This window comes from Patagioenas fasciata, chromosome Z (assembly GCF_037038585.1).
Source record: "Patagioenas fasciata isolate bPatFas1 chromosome Z, bPatFas1.hap1, whole genome shotgun sequence".
NCBI lineage: Eukaryota > Metazoa > Chordata > Aves > Columbiformes > Columbidae > Patagioenas > Patagioenas fasciata.
Genome location: NC_092560.1, coordinates 58,438,693 through 58,454,143, shown reverse-complemented (window position 1 = coordinate 58,454,143; position 15,451 = coordinate 58,438,693). Strand labels below are relative to the sequence as shown.

The window sequence follows — 15,451 nt, the reverse complement described above, 5'->3', positions numbered from 1 at the left end:
AAGATTCAAAAAATTTTAAGATGTATTTACGGTATACTCAACAGGGTAGAAAACATTTAAGAGAAGCCTGCATGGTTATTTTCTGAAGTGATTTGATATTTTTTGATGAAATAATAGAAAGTTTTGCTTGTTTGTTTTTAAATAGTTTTCATCATTATTTGCAGGTAACAATCATCCTGAAATACAGTATTAAAAAGAAAGACTTTTGTTAATCCAAAACTATGAAGTAATACCTGGCAATTGGGTTATGAACTTAATCAAACTGAATCTTCAAATTTTTATCCACTAAATTGATTGGTCCCAATTAGTATCTGTTTCAAAGACTTTTGTGACCACTTCTGCACAACAAGCACGTCAGGTATACTGACCAAGTAAGGACAGCAACACATTAATTAAAAACTTTTGAAAGCAAAAGTATTGAAGTTCAACACAGCATTAGCAACGGTTGTGTTTCACAATCCTGATTGAGCACTAATATTACAAACCTACTTTTTTCCTACGGTACGGCAGTAAATGGTTCTAAAACCAGAAAACTGAAGGAAGTATGCTCGTAAGTTTTAAAGTTCTAGTAAGGCAACATTTGCATCTCTAGCAGTAACTAGAACTTACTCCCACCCTAGTATATTATTGACCCTGTGACATTATTCAGAAGACACTGAGTATTAATACTCCATACTTGATGGCACAACATTTATTCTTAACATTTTGTGGATAAAATGTAAGTTTAAATAGTATGAGATTCAATATACCTGACCTTAACACAAGGCTTTAATGTGCTGTTTGTACTGCCAAGTTTATAACATGATATATATACAAAAGTGACAGTACAATCCTAAATTAGGTTCGAAGAGTACTGTAAGCTGTATATAGCACTTGCTACATTTTTTGAGAATTAAATAAATAGATAAATAAATAAATAAATTCAAGTGTTTCTTCAGTTACATACTCTTCAATACCAGAAGCTTGGTTTGTAGGGGTTTTTTTGTTGTTGTTTTGGGGGGAGGTTTTGTTTCATTTTGGGTGGGGGTTTTGGGTTGTGCTTGGGAGTTTTGTTTTGTTTTGTTTTATTTTTTACCTGCTTGCTGCAGAAAGTTTTATAAAACTGTAGGGAAAAGCCTATAAAGAAGATTGACAGGACCCTTTATTTAAGCCACATTTACTGTCTTTGGGACAGTTGCTTAAGATGGTGCTGCAGGTTCGCAGACACAGCTGAGACTGACGTCTCTTCCAGGTTCAGCCTGGCCTGACTCAATCTTGTCCCCTGGATTCCAGATCCTGCTACCTAGGGATTTACCAGTGTCTGCACAAAGGCAATCAAGGTGTGATGAGCAACTCCAGACTGCCAAAATGAGTCAGGAGCAACCAGTTAACATCGTCACATAATATATTAATACAGTTAGTACCACCCCATCACCATCGCCCTGAAGTACAATACATCTGCGTGTAACTAGAAAAATAGTTTTTTTCTCCCCCTGCCAGAAGCCTCCAAAAATTTTCCAAACCAATCAAGTGTTAAGATACACAAAGCCTTTTTTTGAGAGTGTTAAAAGACTCATCCCACAATTCATACACAAGAGGAAAACAGAAGCTCTTGATGTTCTGCTTTGTTACTCTACTAGACATTCAAGCTTCACTGCTTACAAACTCATTTCAGATAGGAACCACAAATGTTCAGCAGCAGAAGCTGTGAATTAATAATTTACTGTTCCTCTCGTGAGCATACTTCACTGTAGCTGCTGGTTTTCTATTAACTCCTTCAGCAAGAAAGCTAACTAACAAGACAGGATGCAGGAACAACCTGCCACAGACTGGCTGGAGCAGACAGGTTTGGGAAGTACCTCTTAGGTACCAACAGGGAATGGAGAAGTCACCATCTGTCCTTCCATGCCCTCCCTAAGCAATTTGGGAATCTTGCCAACCAACTCAAAGCCAGGCAAAGTTAAGCAGTAGCAAGCAAAATGAGAAGGAAGAATTGGAACATGAATGGGAGCTGCAAAAGCTGAAGAGATCTGAGATTGTAGAGACTGCTCACTCACATCCCACACCTGTCTATTTTACTGAGCCCTACTTGGCCAGTTTGAAAAAGGAAACAGCTTTTTGGCAAGTCATTACAAGTGCTAAAGTACCTTAAAGGCAATCCAGCAGCACTGAAGTATACATGGGTATAATAAAAGTGACATGCTAATTGCCAATACTAGTGATAGGTGGACCACTTGCCTTTGATCTCTCTTCATTCATAGACACTAAAACCTGTGCTTGTATAGCAAGCTTATTTCTCTAGAACACTGAAACAAGCCACTGTCTCCCAGTAAAGAAACTACATGGTATGAAGTTCTGTTCCCTTCTGGTCAGTGCAACTACATTTAGAAAAAAAAAAAACAAAACAAAACATGTTTGTATCTTACTCAACTGTAGTTACATGCTTTAAGGAGAAGTTTGCTGTTTTGACACCCAAAAGAAAAATCACCTTCACAGGCATAACACATTTGAGTTACTACTCTTTTAATATTGATTAAAACAGAATAAATAGTACAAAGTTCTACACACAAGTACTTGCCATCAAACCTAGAAACACCTCCATAAGCGCTTGGGAACGACTTACACGGAACTGCATTCACCCTCAAAACTGCAGTGAAGTAGCTCATACCAGCTTCTGTGTCTAGTTTAAATTACATACCAAAGACTGCCTGAAGAAAGGGTTCTTACAAACAGACACAGAAGAATAGTACAGTTTCTAGTGCTAATACTTAACTAGCAATTTTTAATATAACTAGTGACTTCTAGCATATTTTAGAGAGCTGCAAGTGCTACATAATCTCATATAATATATGCCAACTCTTACATGCATCTTTTAAATCTGAATCAGATTTACTAAGCACACAACTGTGATTGTGATCCTCAGCTTAGTTTGATCACCAGTAGTACTAGAAGTGCAAACACACTACAAATGTTGTCAAGGAAAAGCTAAAGCTATTTAAATCTGAAGAGGCCTCTCTTCAGCATGATACAGAGCAAACAAGATACTTAAATCAGAAAGATGCAGCTTATCAAGCTCAGATTAGAACGTGAAACCTTACTGACACTAATCAAAACCCACAGGCACTTCATTAATTTAGACAACCAAGTATTGGTTTATGCTAAAGCATATATGTATTTTAGCACATTTTAATACTACTGTTACTGATCAACAATAAAGACCAAAGATTATCTTTCCCTCATGTTAAAACATAGCAGACAAATGCAAAGAGTTGCAAGCATCAGATCTGCCTAAAACGGTACTGGAAAAAAATATGCAATGATGCTTATCCAGAAGAGAGTCCACAGCCATAACACTTTCAGGATTCCAGAAACATCAGTATATTCTTGGTTTTATTATTCCAGGAGTTTGTTCAAAAGTTTTGGGTTTTTTGTGTTCTATTTTTTTTATTCCTTTGTGTGTTTGGTTTTTGTTTTATTGAGCCCACCTACAAACTTACATATCCCAGCACTGCAGAGTTCCACAGCTTATTTCTTAATCTTTGCGTGGAAAAAAACAGAAATAAGAAACTACTTGAAATGTTTTACCTTCCAGTTTTATTATTAGGAGGAAATGGAAACAATTGCCGATTACCTAACTTCTGTACTTCCAAAGAATCCTTTAGAGACTTCTATCTTACACCCATCTCTTCAAAACACACCTATTTATTTCAGTATGCAGCATCCCTGAGTAGATCAGAGCTCTGGGGCTGAAAGGATTTTATACTTTGAGTACAGGGATGAGAAAGGAGGAAAGAACAAACAGAAGTGTACAATATGCATAGTGGAAGCACACAATGAATTTTGACACTGGAAGCACTGTTTTCCTGGTATGAATTACAAAATAGTAAACAGAGATCAGGTTTTTTGATTGGATAACTGAGCATGAATCTCTAAAAATATTCAAAACCAACCTCAAGTTCTATTATTACACAGAACAGATTCAATTCAGATCATATGATTTTGTATGCAACATTATGGTTGTCCTGTGTTAATTCTTTCTTGGTATTTCTACCTGCATAATTATTTTATACAAACGACAATAGCTGGTAATAGGTTTGCCTCTAAAAGTTACATCCAACTGATCGAGAAATTCACCTCTGGGTTACAGTTTGAGAGCCTGCTGACCTCCTTCAACCTACTGCAAAACCCACTGCAAACAAACTCCCTCCTCCTAGTGGCTTATTAACTGTAAGGTATGTGTAGGCACACAACCCAAGACCATCGAAACCAACCTTTCAGGTATAGGGCCCAATTTCCATAAGAAATCCAAAACTATTTACTGGGTCACTACATCCATGACATCCACCTGTACAGGACAATGTCCTACTTCTTTGACCATTCACTAACTTTTTGTTTACACCTTCCTGTGCATAGAAAAGCCTCAGTTGAGAGTGGAAGCACCACACTGTGTGAGCTCACACTGAAACTGTCAGTTCAAGGCAAGCTTTGACCAAACAGGAGAGCCCTCTAAGATTGTTTTCTAGGAAGCAACAGGCACAACAGAAAAAGGGAACAAAACAGTAGCTGGGAATACAAACCTAGCAGGTCACCAGATAAGAGATGACAGACAGATCTCGCTTCCAATATGGAAGTCTGAGGATTCAAAGCACTAGTTGCACTGGGAAGAACAAAATCCAAATTATTACTATGCTATTGTCCCCCATGTTATTTGCAGAACAACAAACATCTTCCCTCTTTGAAGATAAGCTAACTCTGCTTTTCAGCATCTCCCCAAAACAGAAAATTTTATTTTAGGACCATTTTAGTCATTATAACCAACTCAAAATTTCTCCTTTTCCCTTTTTGCATTTGAGAAATACTTTTTGACTCACGAGGAAGTTCAGCTGAAGACTCAGATCTATGCCCAATTTCAGTTTTGACCCCACAGTGTCATGCTGAAAGCGACACCATTCTCTTTCACAAAGCACCTGAAGGTCTGCACTTTTGTTTAAAGACTCATTCCATTTGAAACTTGTACAAGTATCTTCCATATGAAAGAAGAAATACTACTTTTATTGAGTTGAAGTGAAAGTCAAAACATTTACCCCCACCACAACAGACAACGAAATCAGTATTTCCCATCTATTGCATTATAAGTTACAATTTTATTTTCTTTTAAACTTTATAGAGTTAGTTTCTGGCCATTACTTCTGCTAACTTACCACACTAAAACTAAGATAATCTGTTATCTTAGGGGGGGCTAGTGTCATCTTTATTTCAGTTATTCAGGTTGTTCTACTACAAGTCAGATCTTTGAGAAGTCAGTAACATTTAAGAATCTGCCAGACATGCTGTATATAATTTTTTTGTTTTCTACATTTTGTGAAAAATCCTCCTTTGTGTACTGTCTTATTACAAACTGAAGTTGATAGTCATATAGAAAGTGACCATTACAAGTCTTCAGACACACATCATTTATCTCTGTTCCAATAAATACAAGTCATACCTTACTAGCAGATATTCTGATTCTACAGAGCTAGTCACAGGCAAGGAAAGTCAATCCAATAACCAGTGTCCAGAATAGCTTAGAATAAGTAAATATGAGTCTTCTAAGCACAATTATGAACATTAGCAATACAAAGAAAAGAGCTGAACATGAAGCACACTAATTCAATCTCTCAGAAAACAGCTTGTCTACTTACTACCTGAAGTTCTGCTCATTTGAGGACTATCTGCTATACTGCCTGTTACTGTGTACTTGCTCCTCTGTCGCCAACAGCCATTCAAAATACAAACTGCTGCTGGCACCTCTGAACAGCTGCTGTGCAGAACTTGCGGATAGACCTGGTCCCCCACCACATCAACATGCAACATCTTCCTGCGGCTGCTGAGGTGTCCATGCACACTACTGGGAGATCCACAGGGGACACATGCTAGAAGACCAAAGGAGCACAGAGGACAGCAAGCGAAACCTACACATGTATTTAAAAACCACACACAAAGTTTTAGCTGAGAGGGTACATAGGTCTTCTGGACAAAGACTGGCAAGGAGTTCCTTTAAAGCTCAGCTTCCAGGGAGCTCAAGCAACTCTAACACCAGAAATTATTCTGAATGTACTTCAGCATTTCCAAGGGCATTCAAATGTTGTTTATAACAGTGAGAAAACTCCAATATGTGAGATGCTTCATTTTGTTCCCCTGTTATCTTTTTGCAATTGAGTTGGAAGGTAAGTATTTAAGTTATGAAATGCCTAATAATGACACAACTGTGTAGAGTGAATCTCTTAAAAGTCCTCTATACTTTTATATTGATAAATCCAGTTTTTATTTGTTTTCATGCTAAATCTGAACTGTTTTCCTTGCTATTCCACATGCAATTTTGAAGGCAGACTTCAAATTCCTCTCTTTGTTGGGATGTACAGACATTTTAGAAAAAAATAAATAAAAGCTAATCAAAACTGAACATCACTGACGTTTTATTAAAAAAAAAAAAAAAACACGAAAAACCAAAAAACCAACACATAAACGAATACACAATAACTTATGCATCCTTCTGTAGATTATCTGAATAGAAAAATATCCCAGTGTCTAGACAGGGCTCTAAGTTTAACACTCGTTACAAGAAATTTATTCTAAGAGAAGTACAAAAAATACAGTAGCAATACCAAACTCAGCATCCCAAGTAAAAAGAAACAAACAAAAAGAAAACCCAGGTCTTACAGCCAAGCATATAAAGGTTAGTTGGACTCACCTTCCTTCATTGATTTTTGCTTTATCCCCTTGACAAGAAAAGTTCTCAATGTAACCAAGACTGCAGTTGATTCGCGCCCAGTCGGGCTGGCACACGGCGAGGAAGTGAGGCCGCAGTCTGCCAATGGAGTACTTGGCAATGTCTGTCAGGGACTGGCTGGCAGCTGCTCCAAAAATGAAGGTCCCAATGGCTTTGTAAATAGTGGCTACGTAGTTATTTCTGACAAACGAATTTGAGTGCAAATTATTATAAAAGACAGAGAGAGTCTCTCCTAGGATTATCTGAAAGAGAAATAAGGACAACAGTTAAACAAGGATAATAGCTTAATAAGATAACTCCATAGTTGTTAATACTCAGATATGTAGTTTCAGAATATTTTTTTTTTAAACATAAGATGGCAAATTTAAGTTTTCCAAGAGTCAGTGGTAACCACGCCCTAACTTTAAACACTTCCGTAGAAGAAAAAGCCTTTTACTTTACCCTGCTTCATTTTGAACTTAATATTATTGATTTTCAGAATATTTATTAAAATAATGATTTCATAATATTTGACATGGTCCTAGCTATAAATATCTTATCCAGTATTACATTTTTTTTCCACATACAGTCTTCTTCAGCTGAACTTCTGCTAAGCCAAATTCTTCTGTTTTGTCATAAAATTGTTGGGGTTCTTATGAAGCCAAAGACTATTCTGAAGGGTCCAAACTTCATTTCTGGATGTAAAATGTCAGTTATTTAAACAAAGAAATGACCTGTTTCTCCAGAAAATTAAAATCTTTAGGGCCAAAAAAGACCCCTAACAAAAGTAGTGAGCAACAGACACGACTGAGGTATTTCCAAGGATTTTCACCCTGCATGTCTGAAGTATATGCTTTAAGTGTGCATTAAGTGTTAACGGGAAAGCAGATTTAGTTTTGTTTTCCTGCAACTTTCTTTTGCAGAAAGAGCGAGCTTCCTTAAACCAAGGACAAAACTTCACCCCAGACAGGCTGGATATGAACCAGATTATTCCATTTTGTGCAGAAAGACTCAGCTCATACAGATGATCAGATGGGGGTGGGCTGTATGCATTTGTGAAGGGATCTTTAAAAATCCTGTAAAGATTGAACAAGCAGAGCTTTGGTGAATGAAGCGGTTATCAGACAGTCTGACACCTGGGCAGACAAAGTAGCTGTTGGCAGCTTTGCACATTAAGGCAAACAGACAATCCCATCAGATGGGCGACACTGAAGTTTTACACTCCGCACCTCACTGAAACATGGACTGAAGCAGAGAAACGCCCGAACAGAGTAAAGCTATTAAAGTTTTCAGTCAAGTAGATGTCGGTAAGCTCTTATACAGTATCTACCTAACCTGGAGAATAATCTCCTAATGAAGCTAGTTGAACAGAAACATCACAGTCATGACTGGTAAATAATTAATCCCTTTTAAAGAACACTGCTGCAAAACCTACAAGAAGGTCACCTATCTCAGCTGAGGTGATAAAAAGTTAAGTGATGTCAATGCAGCTGCTTCACTGGATGCAGATGAAAGAGTATTCATCTTTGATAATCTGACTGACCACTGAATAAAGGACACCCACATTTGCTTTTATCATCTGACATAAAAGCAATATTGGCAGGAAAGCCTTGTTTCACAACTAAAAGGTGGCCTCTGATGTTGCTAAAGTAATTTTTTTTTCAGTTAAATGTTCATACACACTCATATGGAGACTGCATAAATTCAAAGGAAATATATCCATTAAAAATTACTATATTCACTGAAGCCTTTTCTGACTTGGGAAGTCCCTGAGCTGCAAACAGCTGGTAGCAAAGTACTGAGGGCAAAACATCAATCTTTGCCTATTCTGTTCTCTTCTTCCTCACTCATATGTTTTAACCACTGCTAGAAATGAGGTAGATGGACTTAAGTTGAGACCAAATACTGCTGCTCTTTGGCAATATTGACTACCAATGGTAGTTACAGGGCGAAAAACAGTCCTATCTTAAAAGGCAGGATCTAAATTTTAGCACAAACCACTTGAAATTTAATAGAATAGACAAAAACAAAGAAAGTTCTATGTGCTTCAGAATTGTCACTGTAAAGTTTTAAGTAGTTTTTTTCCAGGAAAACTAGGTAATCACAGTTTTGACTCCCAGCCCACAATTTCTACTGTTGGGGAAAAAAAAAAAAAGCCATCCAAAAGCAAACATAAGCTACAAGTGGATCTTTATGCTGGAACCTAGATAAAAATCCATACAGTCCTTAAGCAAGAAAGAGTTATATTGCAATAATATCCCTCCTGATTTTAACCCATTAACCCAGAGAAACAGCTGGCCAATACTGAGGTTTACATTTAGCTGCTCCTTTCCTAGCTTTGATTCCCAAAATATACTTGGATAAATATTTATACACCCAAAAATCTTATTTGGCATGTAAGAGTTTAAACTCTGCTCAAAACATAGCTCTGATCAACTCAGATGTCATCCAGCACAGAGCCATGAGAGGAGTCTGAGGCTTTCCAGCACATCCAACCAGGGACTTTGTTGGAACTAAAGCACAGCCCTGTCAGACTTAGGACACAAAATAGCCTTCTGATGAGGAGGTCCACCTCCCTCTCCGCTCCTGCCTCAGCATTTATATGTATTCTTCCAGGACCCGTTTCACTCGGCCTGCCTCAAAGCAAGCTGCTGTTTTCTGCCAGGTTAAGGAATTTCACTAGCTTACCCTGCTTCAGGCAAGCCACTAGAGATGGCAAGGGACAGGGCAATACTGAGACCTCCCCTTTTGTCCATAGTAAGCTATTAGGCTAGCTCAGCTGATAGCATGTAATTAAATCTTAAGTATTATATGCTTGACTCAGTTCAGCTGAGCAAGGAGCTGTGGTCAAAGAGGGAGATGAAAGTAGTAGCTCCCAAAACAGAATAGCTTGAGACAGTAATTTAAAATATGCTAATGTTATTCTTAATTGATATGGTAAGGGAAGAAGTTTTTATCTCTCAGACTACAAAATATGCCACCATACTTACAAGGTATTCTTTCTCTGTTCTGTAATTCTAGTTGTTTGATCTCAATTAAATAAAACCTTTTAATTATTCTTGCCAAAACACCATTTCTACCACTTTAGCACCTGGTCTAAATACATTATTTAAAAGCTGGGAAATCTTACAGAATATAGTTTTAGAAGTCTGCATTAACAACTTGCCCCTCCTCCCTCTTCCCCAGCCCCCATCGAAATCAAATGCAATGAAGAAAAGTTTAACTTACAACAATTATACTGAAAGGAATAATTATTCCTGCTAACAACTTATAAGAAATGGTGTCCTCTTTGTATGGATACCGGATGGATTCATCACTACAGAAAACTCCTCTCTGGAAGGGGATACGTCTTGAATTGAGAATTGCAAAAGGCAAGCCAGCTAGCAAAAAGGAATAAAAAATACATTACAAAAGCAACACAAACTGTGGTGATGATTATACCCCCACATGTCCGAAGAGAAGTGCATGAAGAGGAACATGCATGCAGCAAGTTAGAAGGCGATGCGCTTCCTTTGGCCAGTGACCACCGGCTTGTCTCTGCAGCTCCCAGGAAGGACTGCTGAATGATGGAGAGCAGGGCAGGATTCCTCTCGCCTCTGCATTTGTGGCATACTGAGTCTGGAAGCATGCCGAAACCATGACTGAGTAAACAGTTCAGTGACAATCACTGAGTTGCTCAGTCTGGAGCTACTGCCACAATTAGCACCATTATCAACTATTCCTTTTATTCCAATGAGCAAGAGTTGCCCCTTTATACCTTCTCTGGACAGCTTTGGACATCAGAAGAGCATAAACTGCATTTCATGAAAGCAGAAAAGAGGTGCTTCTCAGGGAGTGCAAGTGCAGAGGGAGTTTTCAGGAAGAGATAAAGAAAAAAGGAAAAATTACACATGCATGCAGTCCCACTGCTTCCACACACACCAGAACAATGTGGTCGCTGCACAAGCCCTAGCACCTCAGGACATGGATATTAATTTCCCCCTCTTCCATAAAAGAGGAAGCCTCCTAAACACAACAGAACACAAGACTAAGGTGCTCAATGCTTTGTGCTGTGTCACAAGAGATCTGCAATGCTAACCAAAACTAGTCATTTGAACAGCAAAGCTTTAAAAAGCTCAAAACCTTCTTTAACTTAGGGATGTACAGCCCAGTGACATTAAAATGCTTTAAAGCACTTGATTTTGTGCTCAAAATCCAACAGTATTGCACATAAAATGCATACCAATTTAGAGTCAGACAACAAAAATTATCTGATGGGAGACACTCCTTATCTACCAGTAGGAGATCAGAAGGATTAAAAAGAGCCTCCCTGCTTCCTTTCCTCCTCACCTGCCAGAGAAGGATGCTACTATAATCTCAGTTCTCTCCTCAGGACCCCTGTGTCAAGGCATAGCCTGCCTCTTCCTTTCCATAGACACACAAGCTACCCCCAAATAAATGTCTATGAACGCAAGTAAACATGGGAAGAACAGAAGGGACAACAGCAGAAAAAATAAAGGACAAAAAAGATACCAACCAAGCAATACAAGAACTGTTAGGGAAGACAAGAGAAACACTAAGTTACACAGTCAGGATTTACAAAGAGAAAAAAAAGAAAGAGATACGGGGTCCTTTTCACCATCTTCCACTTGAACGTCCTCCTCCAAACTAAGCCTGACTCCTGGATCCATCACAAAGGAGACATACTGTGGTTTTACCGAGCATTTGTTATGGATTTTGTTCTTCACACCATAAAGTGACTGCTTAACAAAACATGCTTCCGTTTGAAAACAGATGCAGAAGAACAAACAGCAATCCTAATGGTACATAAAGTGAAAATTTCCTTGAAGTAACCTCTCACGAAGGATACAGCTTTGTTCCAGTTTTCATAGTGCCCATGTATTCCAGCTAAGCCTGTTGCAAAGAACCAAATGTCTTCCATAGTGTTACAGTTATAAAAATCAATAAATAGCATGCAAAATCTCCCTGCTGGACATGGCAGAAGAAACACTGCCAGTGTGAGGAGGGGTTGTTTCCAGTCCCATGCCAGCAGGACTAGCAGTGACCTAGCTTTGGAAGCTGTCCAAGCACACCAACAAAGCAGAAGGACAGCAGGACAGGCTAAGAGCCTCATCAAAACACTGAACCATTCAGACACTAGTCAGCAGAGCCCAGGAGCTGGAATCTGCAGTAAAAGTGGCAAAACACAGCCTTTCCTCCCAGGAAAAAATCCCTCTTCCTTTTCTCCTAATAGTAAGAATAGCAGGGTTTATGAAAAACCCTGCAGCCCAGCCCTCATTTCCACCCTCCCTTTGTACTGTGTTGTGACAGCATGTCACAATCTGTCACCAGTTGTTTACTATTTAGCTAATTGTGCAAGAGACAAGGCAGAAGCAACATGCAGTCATGGTGAAGGAAGGTGGCTTGTCAACAGAATGGCACGGTGTGTTTCCAACACCATTTATTCTATGAAACGCATATGGAATGAAAACATCTTTTGCCCTGCACACATACTAACACCAAGATTCAAACCTGTATATTTAAGAAAAGTATATTTTATAGATCTCCAGAACTGGAGAATGAGGCATAGTTTTGTCATTATTTACAGGTTTGCTTTTCTAGAGCAGCTAGTTTTGGTCATCACGGTAAAGAAGTTTCCCACAAAAAGTTCAGCCTAGAAAACCTTATCACAAGCTCAGCACACTGCCACAAATACTAACTATGCTATTTAGGTGGTGTCACTGACATCACATTATCAGCTCTGCATCATCTTTTTCAAAGATCTGCTCAATGAATATGGCATCATGGTGGCTTAGTCCTCATTTCCTCCCACCCACACCAGAACATTGCAGCTTCTCAAGGTGGGAGAGAAAGTTTTCAGAGTGCTGGGGTTATTCAGGTGTTGGCAGGGGTAGCATGGTGGCTTTTTTTAAAATGTAATTACCTGCTGCTAAATCAGAAACTGAAAGCAATGTTATATAGATAATGGGAACAAAGTCTCTCACACAGTGATGAAATGTGCTTTTCCATTAAAAAAAAAAATCTGCTTGAAATGTGTGCTCACCCTTCAGCAATATTGAAATTATGATGTAATTAGTCCATAATTGCTTGTGGCACCTCCCTGTACCAAGATCATGCAAACAAAACACCAAACAGCTCAAAGGTAGATTTTGTTTTGCTTTTTAAGCAAGTAAGAACTAGCCAAAGTTAGTGTCTTCTCTTTCTTAATTTCTTTCCACCTCTTTTACTCTATTGCAAACCAAACCGACTTTGCTAATTAAGAACAAAAACCTCAGTAACAGTTTCCAGAAGTCATAACTAGCAAAACTTAGGTAAGACAGCATGAGTCTTAAAAGTTCTAGGTATCTACCTGGTTTGAAGTAACAATTAGTTGGAAAAGCTATGCCTTGAGATACAATACTGCTAAAAAAAGCTTATATATTAAACTTCATGGAGTTACCTCCAATTGTATAACAGATTTTAAAAGTAATTCTATGAGTCATTTCTTTTCTTATTGCTGCTCTCCACACATTTCAGTGCTGAAAGGGGACCTGCTCTACAGAAGCTTGAGATAGAAGTTTGAATTTCTAAATATCCAGATTACAGTAAAATCGATCAGATTCACACTGTTAAACTAAAAAAGTCACAGAAGTACAACATTTGTAATTTACCTTTGCTCAGTCCAAGGCAGTTATTAGCCTGAAAAAACATGCCAGGACTGGCTTTTCATATCTTTTCAGTCAAAGTACTCTCCAATGTTAATACCAACTCCCTCAGAACATGCTCCATACAGCAGGTTTAATTTACTTCTTTCAAGCACCCATAGATCAGCTTCACAATTAGGTGTCGGGAGAGGGGAGAAAAGGCAAAGTCAAATGAGATGGGCAGCAGCTCTACTGATTCTGGCAAGTTAGGCTATTAAATTTCTGACCATACTTAGAGGGATTTTATTCCATTTTAAATGAACCAGTAAAGTTTGGTAGGGGAGGATTTTAGCTTTGTTTTTTAAAAACAAACCTAATTTCTAAAATCAAATCCAAGTGATTTCAAATCTATAGCTTTAGTACTTTCTGCAGTACAAGTCTCCCTGCCACAAAGACAATGCAGAAACATGGAAAAATACAGTTTGGCTTTTTCATTAGTACAAGAAGGACAAACAGGCAGATGAACTGGCATAGGCATGATGGAAGCAGCAAAGCCTACAACAGCAGGGTTTTCCTTATATTTGTGATAGACATGTTCCTTTTCCCCCTGAAAGATACCATAATTTCAAAAGACGGCAATAAGTTTTTGCATCATAGCAGCAATTTCTTAAATGTGAGACCTCCTGGCAGAGAAGTACTGGATAGGACCAAAACCAACAAATTACATTTGCCTTTATAATGGTACAACTATCATTAGTGTCAAGGTCTCCAACTTCTTGGATACTACTGAAGAAAAAAATTTAATAGTAGTATAGGGGGTAGAGTACTTCCTTGCTAGAGGGTTTACCCACATAAAAGTATAAAGTAGTTTCTCAAGGAAAAGTAGCAAAGATTCACCAGCAAATCACTGGGAAATGTAACCCTGTTCATCTGCCAAAGTCATGTGGTGCCACAGTAAGTTAAAGGAAAGGCTCTGCTTTTTCTACAAATATCTGTTTCCCCCCCCTAATAAGCTACAATTCCTAAGGGCAGCATTTGGCACATTGAAAAGGAGAATTCGTAAAAATTAGTTGGGCTCAGTTTTTTATGAAAGTAGAAGAAATTAGGGAGTTTTTAAATAATCCTTTTAAGTAAGGAGTGGAGATGACAGAGGGTCATTAAAGGCTCTCTATTGAATACTTCCCCTATGACAACACCAAAAAGCATCCCTGATATATTCTCCCTCTTCCCAGCCAATTGTAACACAGTGGAGACAGTGGAGAACTTGCCCAAAGGGAAGATGACAACAGGTATGTTTGACAGGAATTGTAAGGTTGGGAAGAGGTTACCAGTAGGCTAATCTCAAGGACAAAGCCAATGAGCTAGTGTTATGCAGTGCACATGCCAGCACCACTAATTAATAACTACTGTATGTACTGCTGACAAAGCTGGTAATTCTTTGATACAGTAGAACACCATGGTCAGCCAGTTCTGCCTGCGAAACAACTATTAAAGACTGAAGCAAGAGAAGAGATGGAAATGCCTGCAGTAATGACTTCCAAGTCATGCACTTGCAGAAGTTGAACTCCCATGAGCTGAGACCTTGTCTGTTCAAAATATGAGGGGAAAATAATGTCTGCTTCCTACGGTGACCTAGTCAAGTCTTTCCAAAGGCTTTAACACTTTCAGCCACCTGACAATAATTTCTTCTGAAACAGCATTCAATTAGAATTTGAAAACCATGTTTGGTTATAATTCATCTGTCTTAAATACAGATGGAGAAGAACTGCTCAGGCACTTTCCTGACTATCTCAAAAACTAGGTATGGGATTTGCACAGTTTAGCAGAATATAACAGCTGCAAATCAGCTAATTGCATAAGCAGTGGATATCAGAAAAGATCAATACTGATCCAACAACAAGAATTAAGCAGCCACAAATACAGTTGGCATTGAAGATATTCATAGTGAGGGAGATACATAGGCCTCTGAAAAAGCCTTTCAGTCAGAATACAAGAGATAGAAACACAAGTAGCTCAAATGCTAAGAATAAATATTTTAAGCAATAGTACACTTGTCCAGTAGTCTGACTCATACAGTGAAATGGATTAGATTTCCTCACAA

At 38.4% G+C, this 15,451-nt stretch overlaps 1 protein-coding gene across 2 annotated transcripts in view; it reads right to left on the bottom strand.

Annotated features, from left to right (window-relative positions):
* PLPP1 (phospholipid phosphatase 1) overlaps nucleotides 1-15,451 on the bottom strand; it is a 67,240-nt gene that overhangs the window by 27,041 nt on the left and 24,748 nt on the right. Inside the window, exons 2-3 of one of the 2 annotated variants that reach the window (XM_065860384.2) lie at nucleotides 9,956-10,107; nucleotides 6,710-6,990 (exon numbers count right to left, since the gene is read on the bottom strand). In XM_065860384.2, the coding sequence (XP_065716456.1) occupies nucleotides 6,710-6,990; nucleotides 9,956-10,107 (433 nt within the window). The remainder of the gene's footprint in view (nucleotides 1-6,709; nucleotides 6,991-9,955; nucleotides 10,108-15,451) is intronic. The other variant, XM_065860383.2, reaches the window with a different exon arrangement.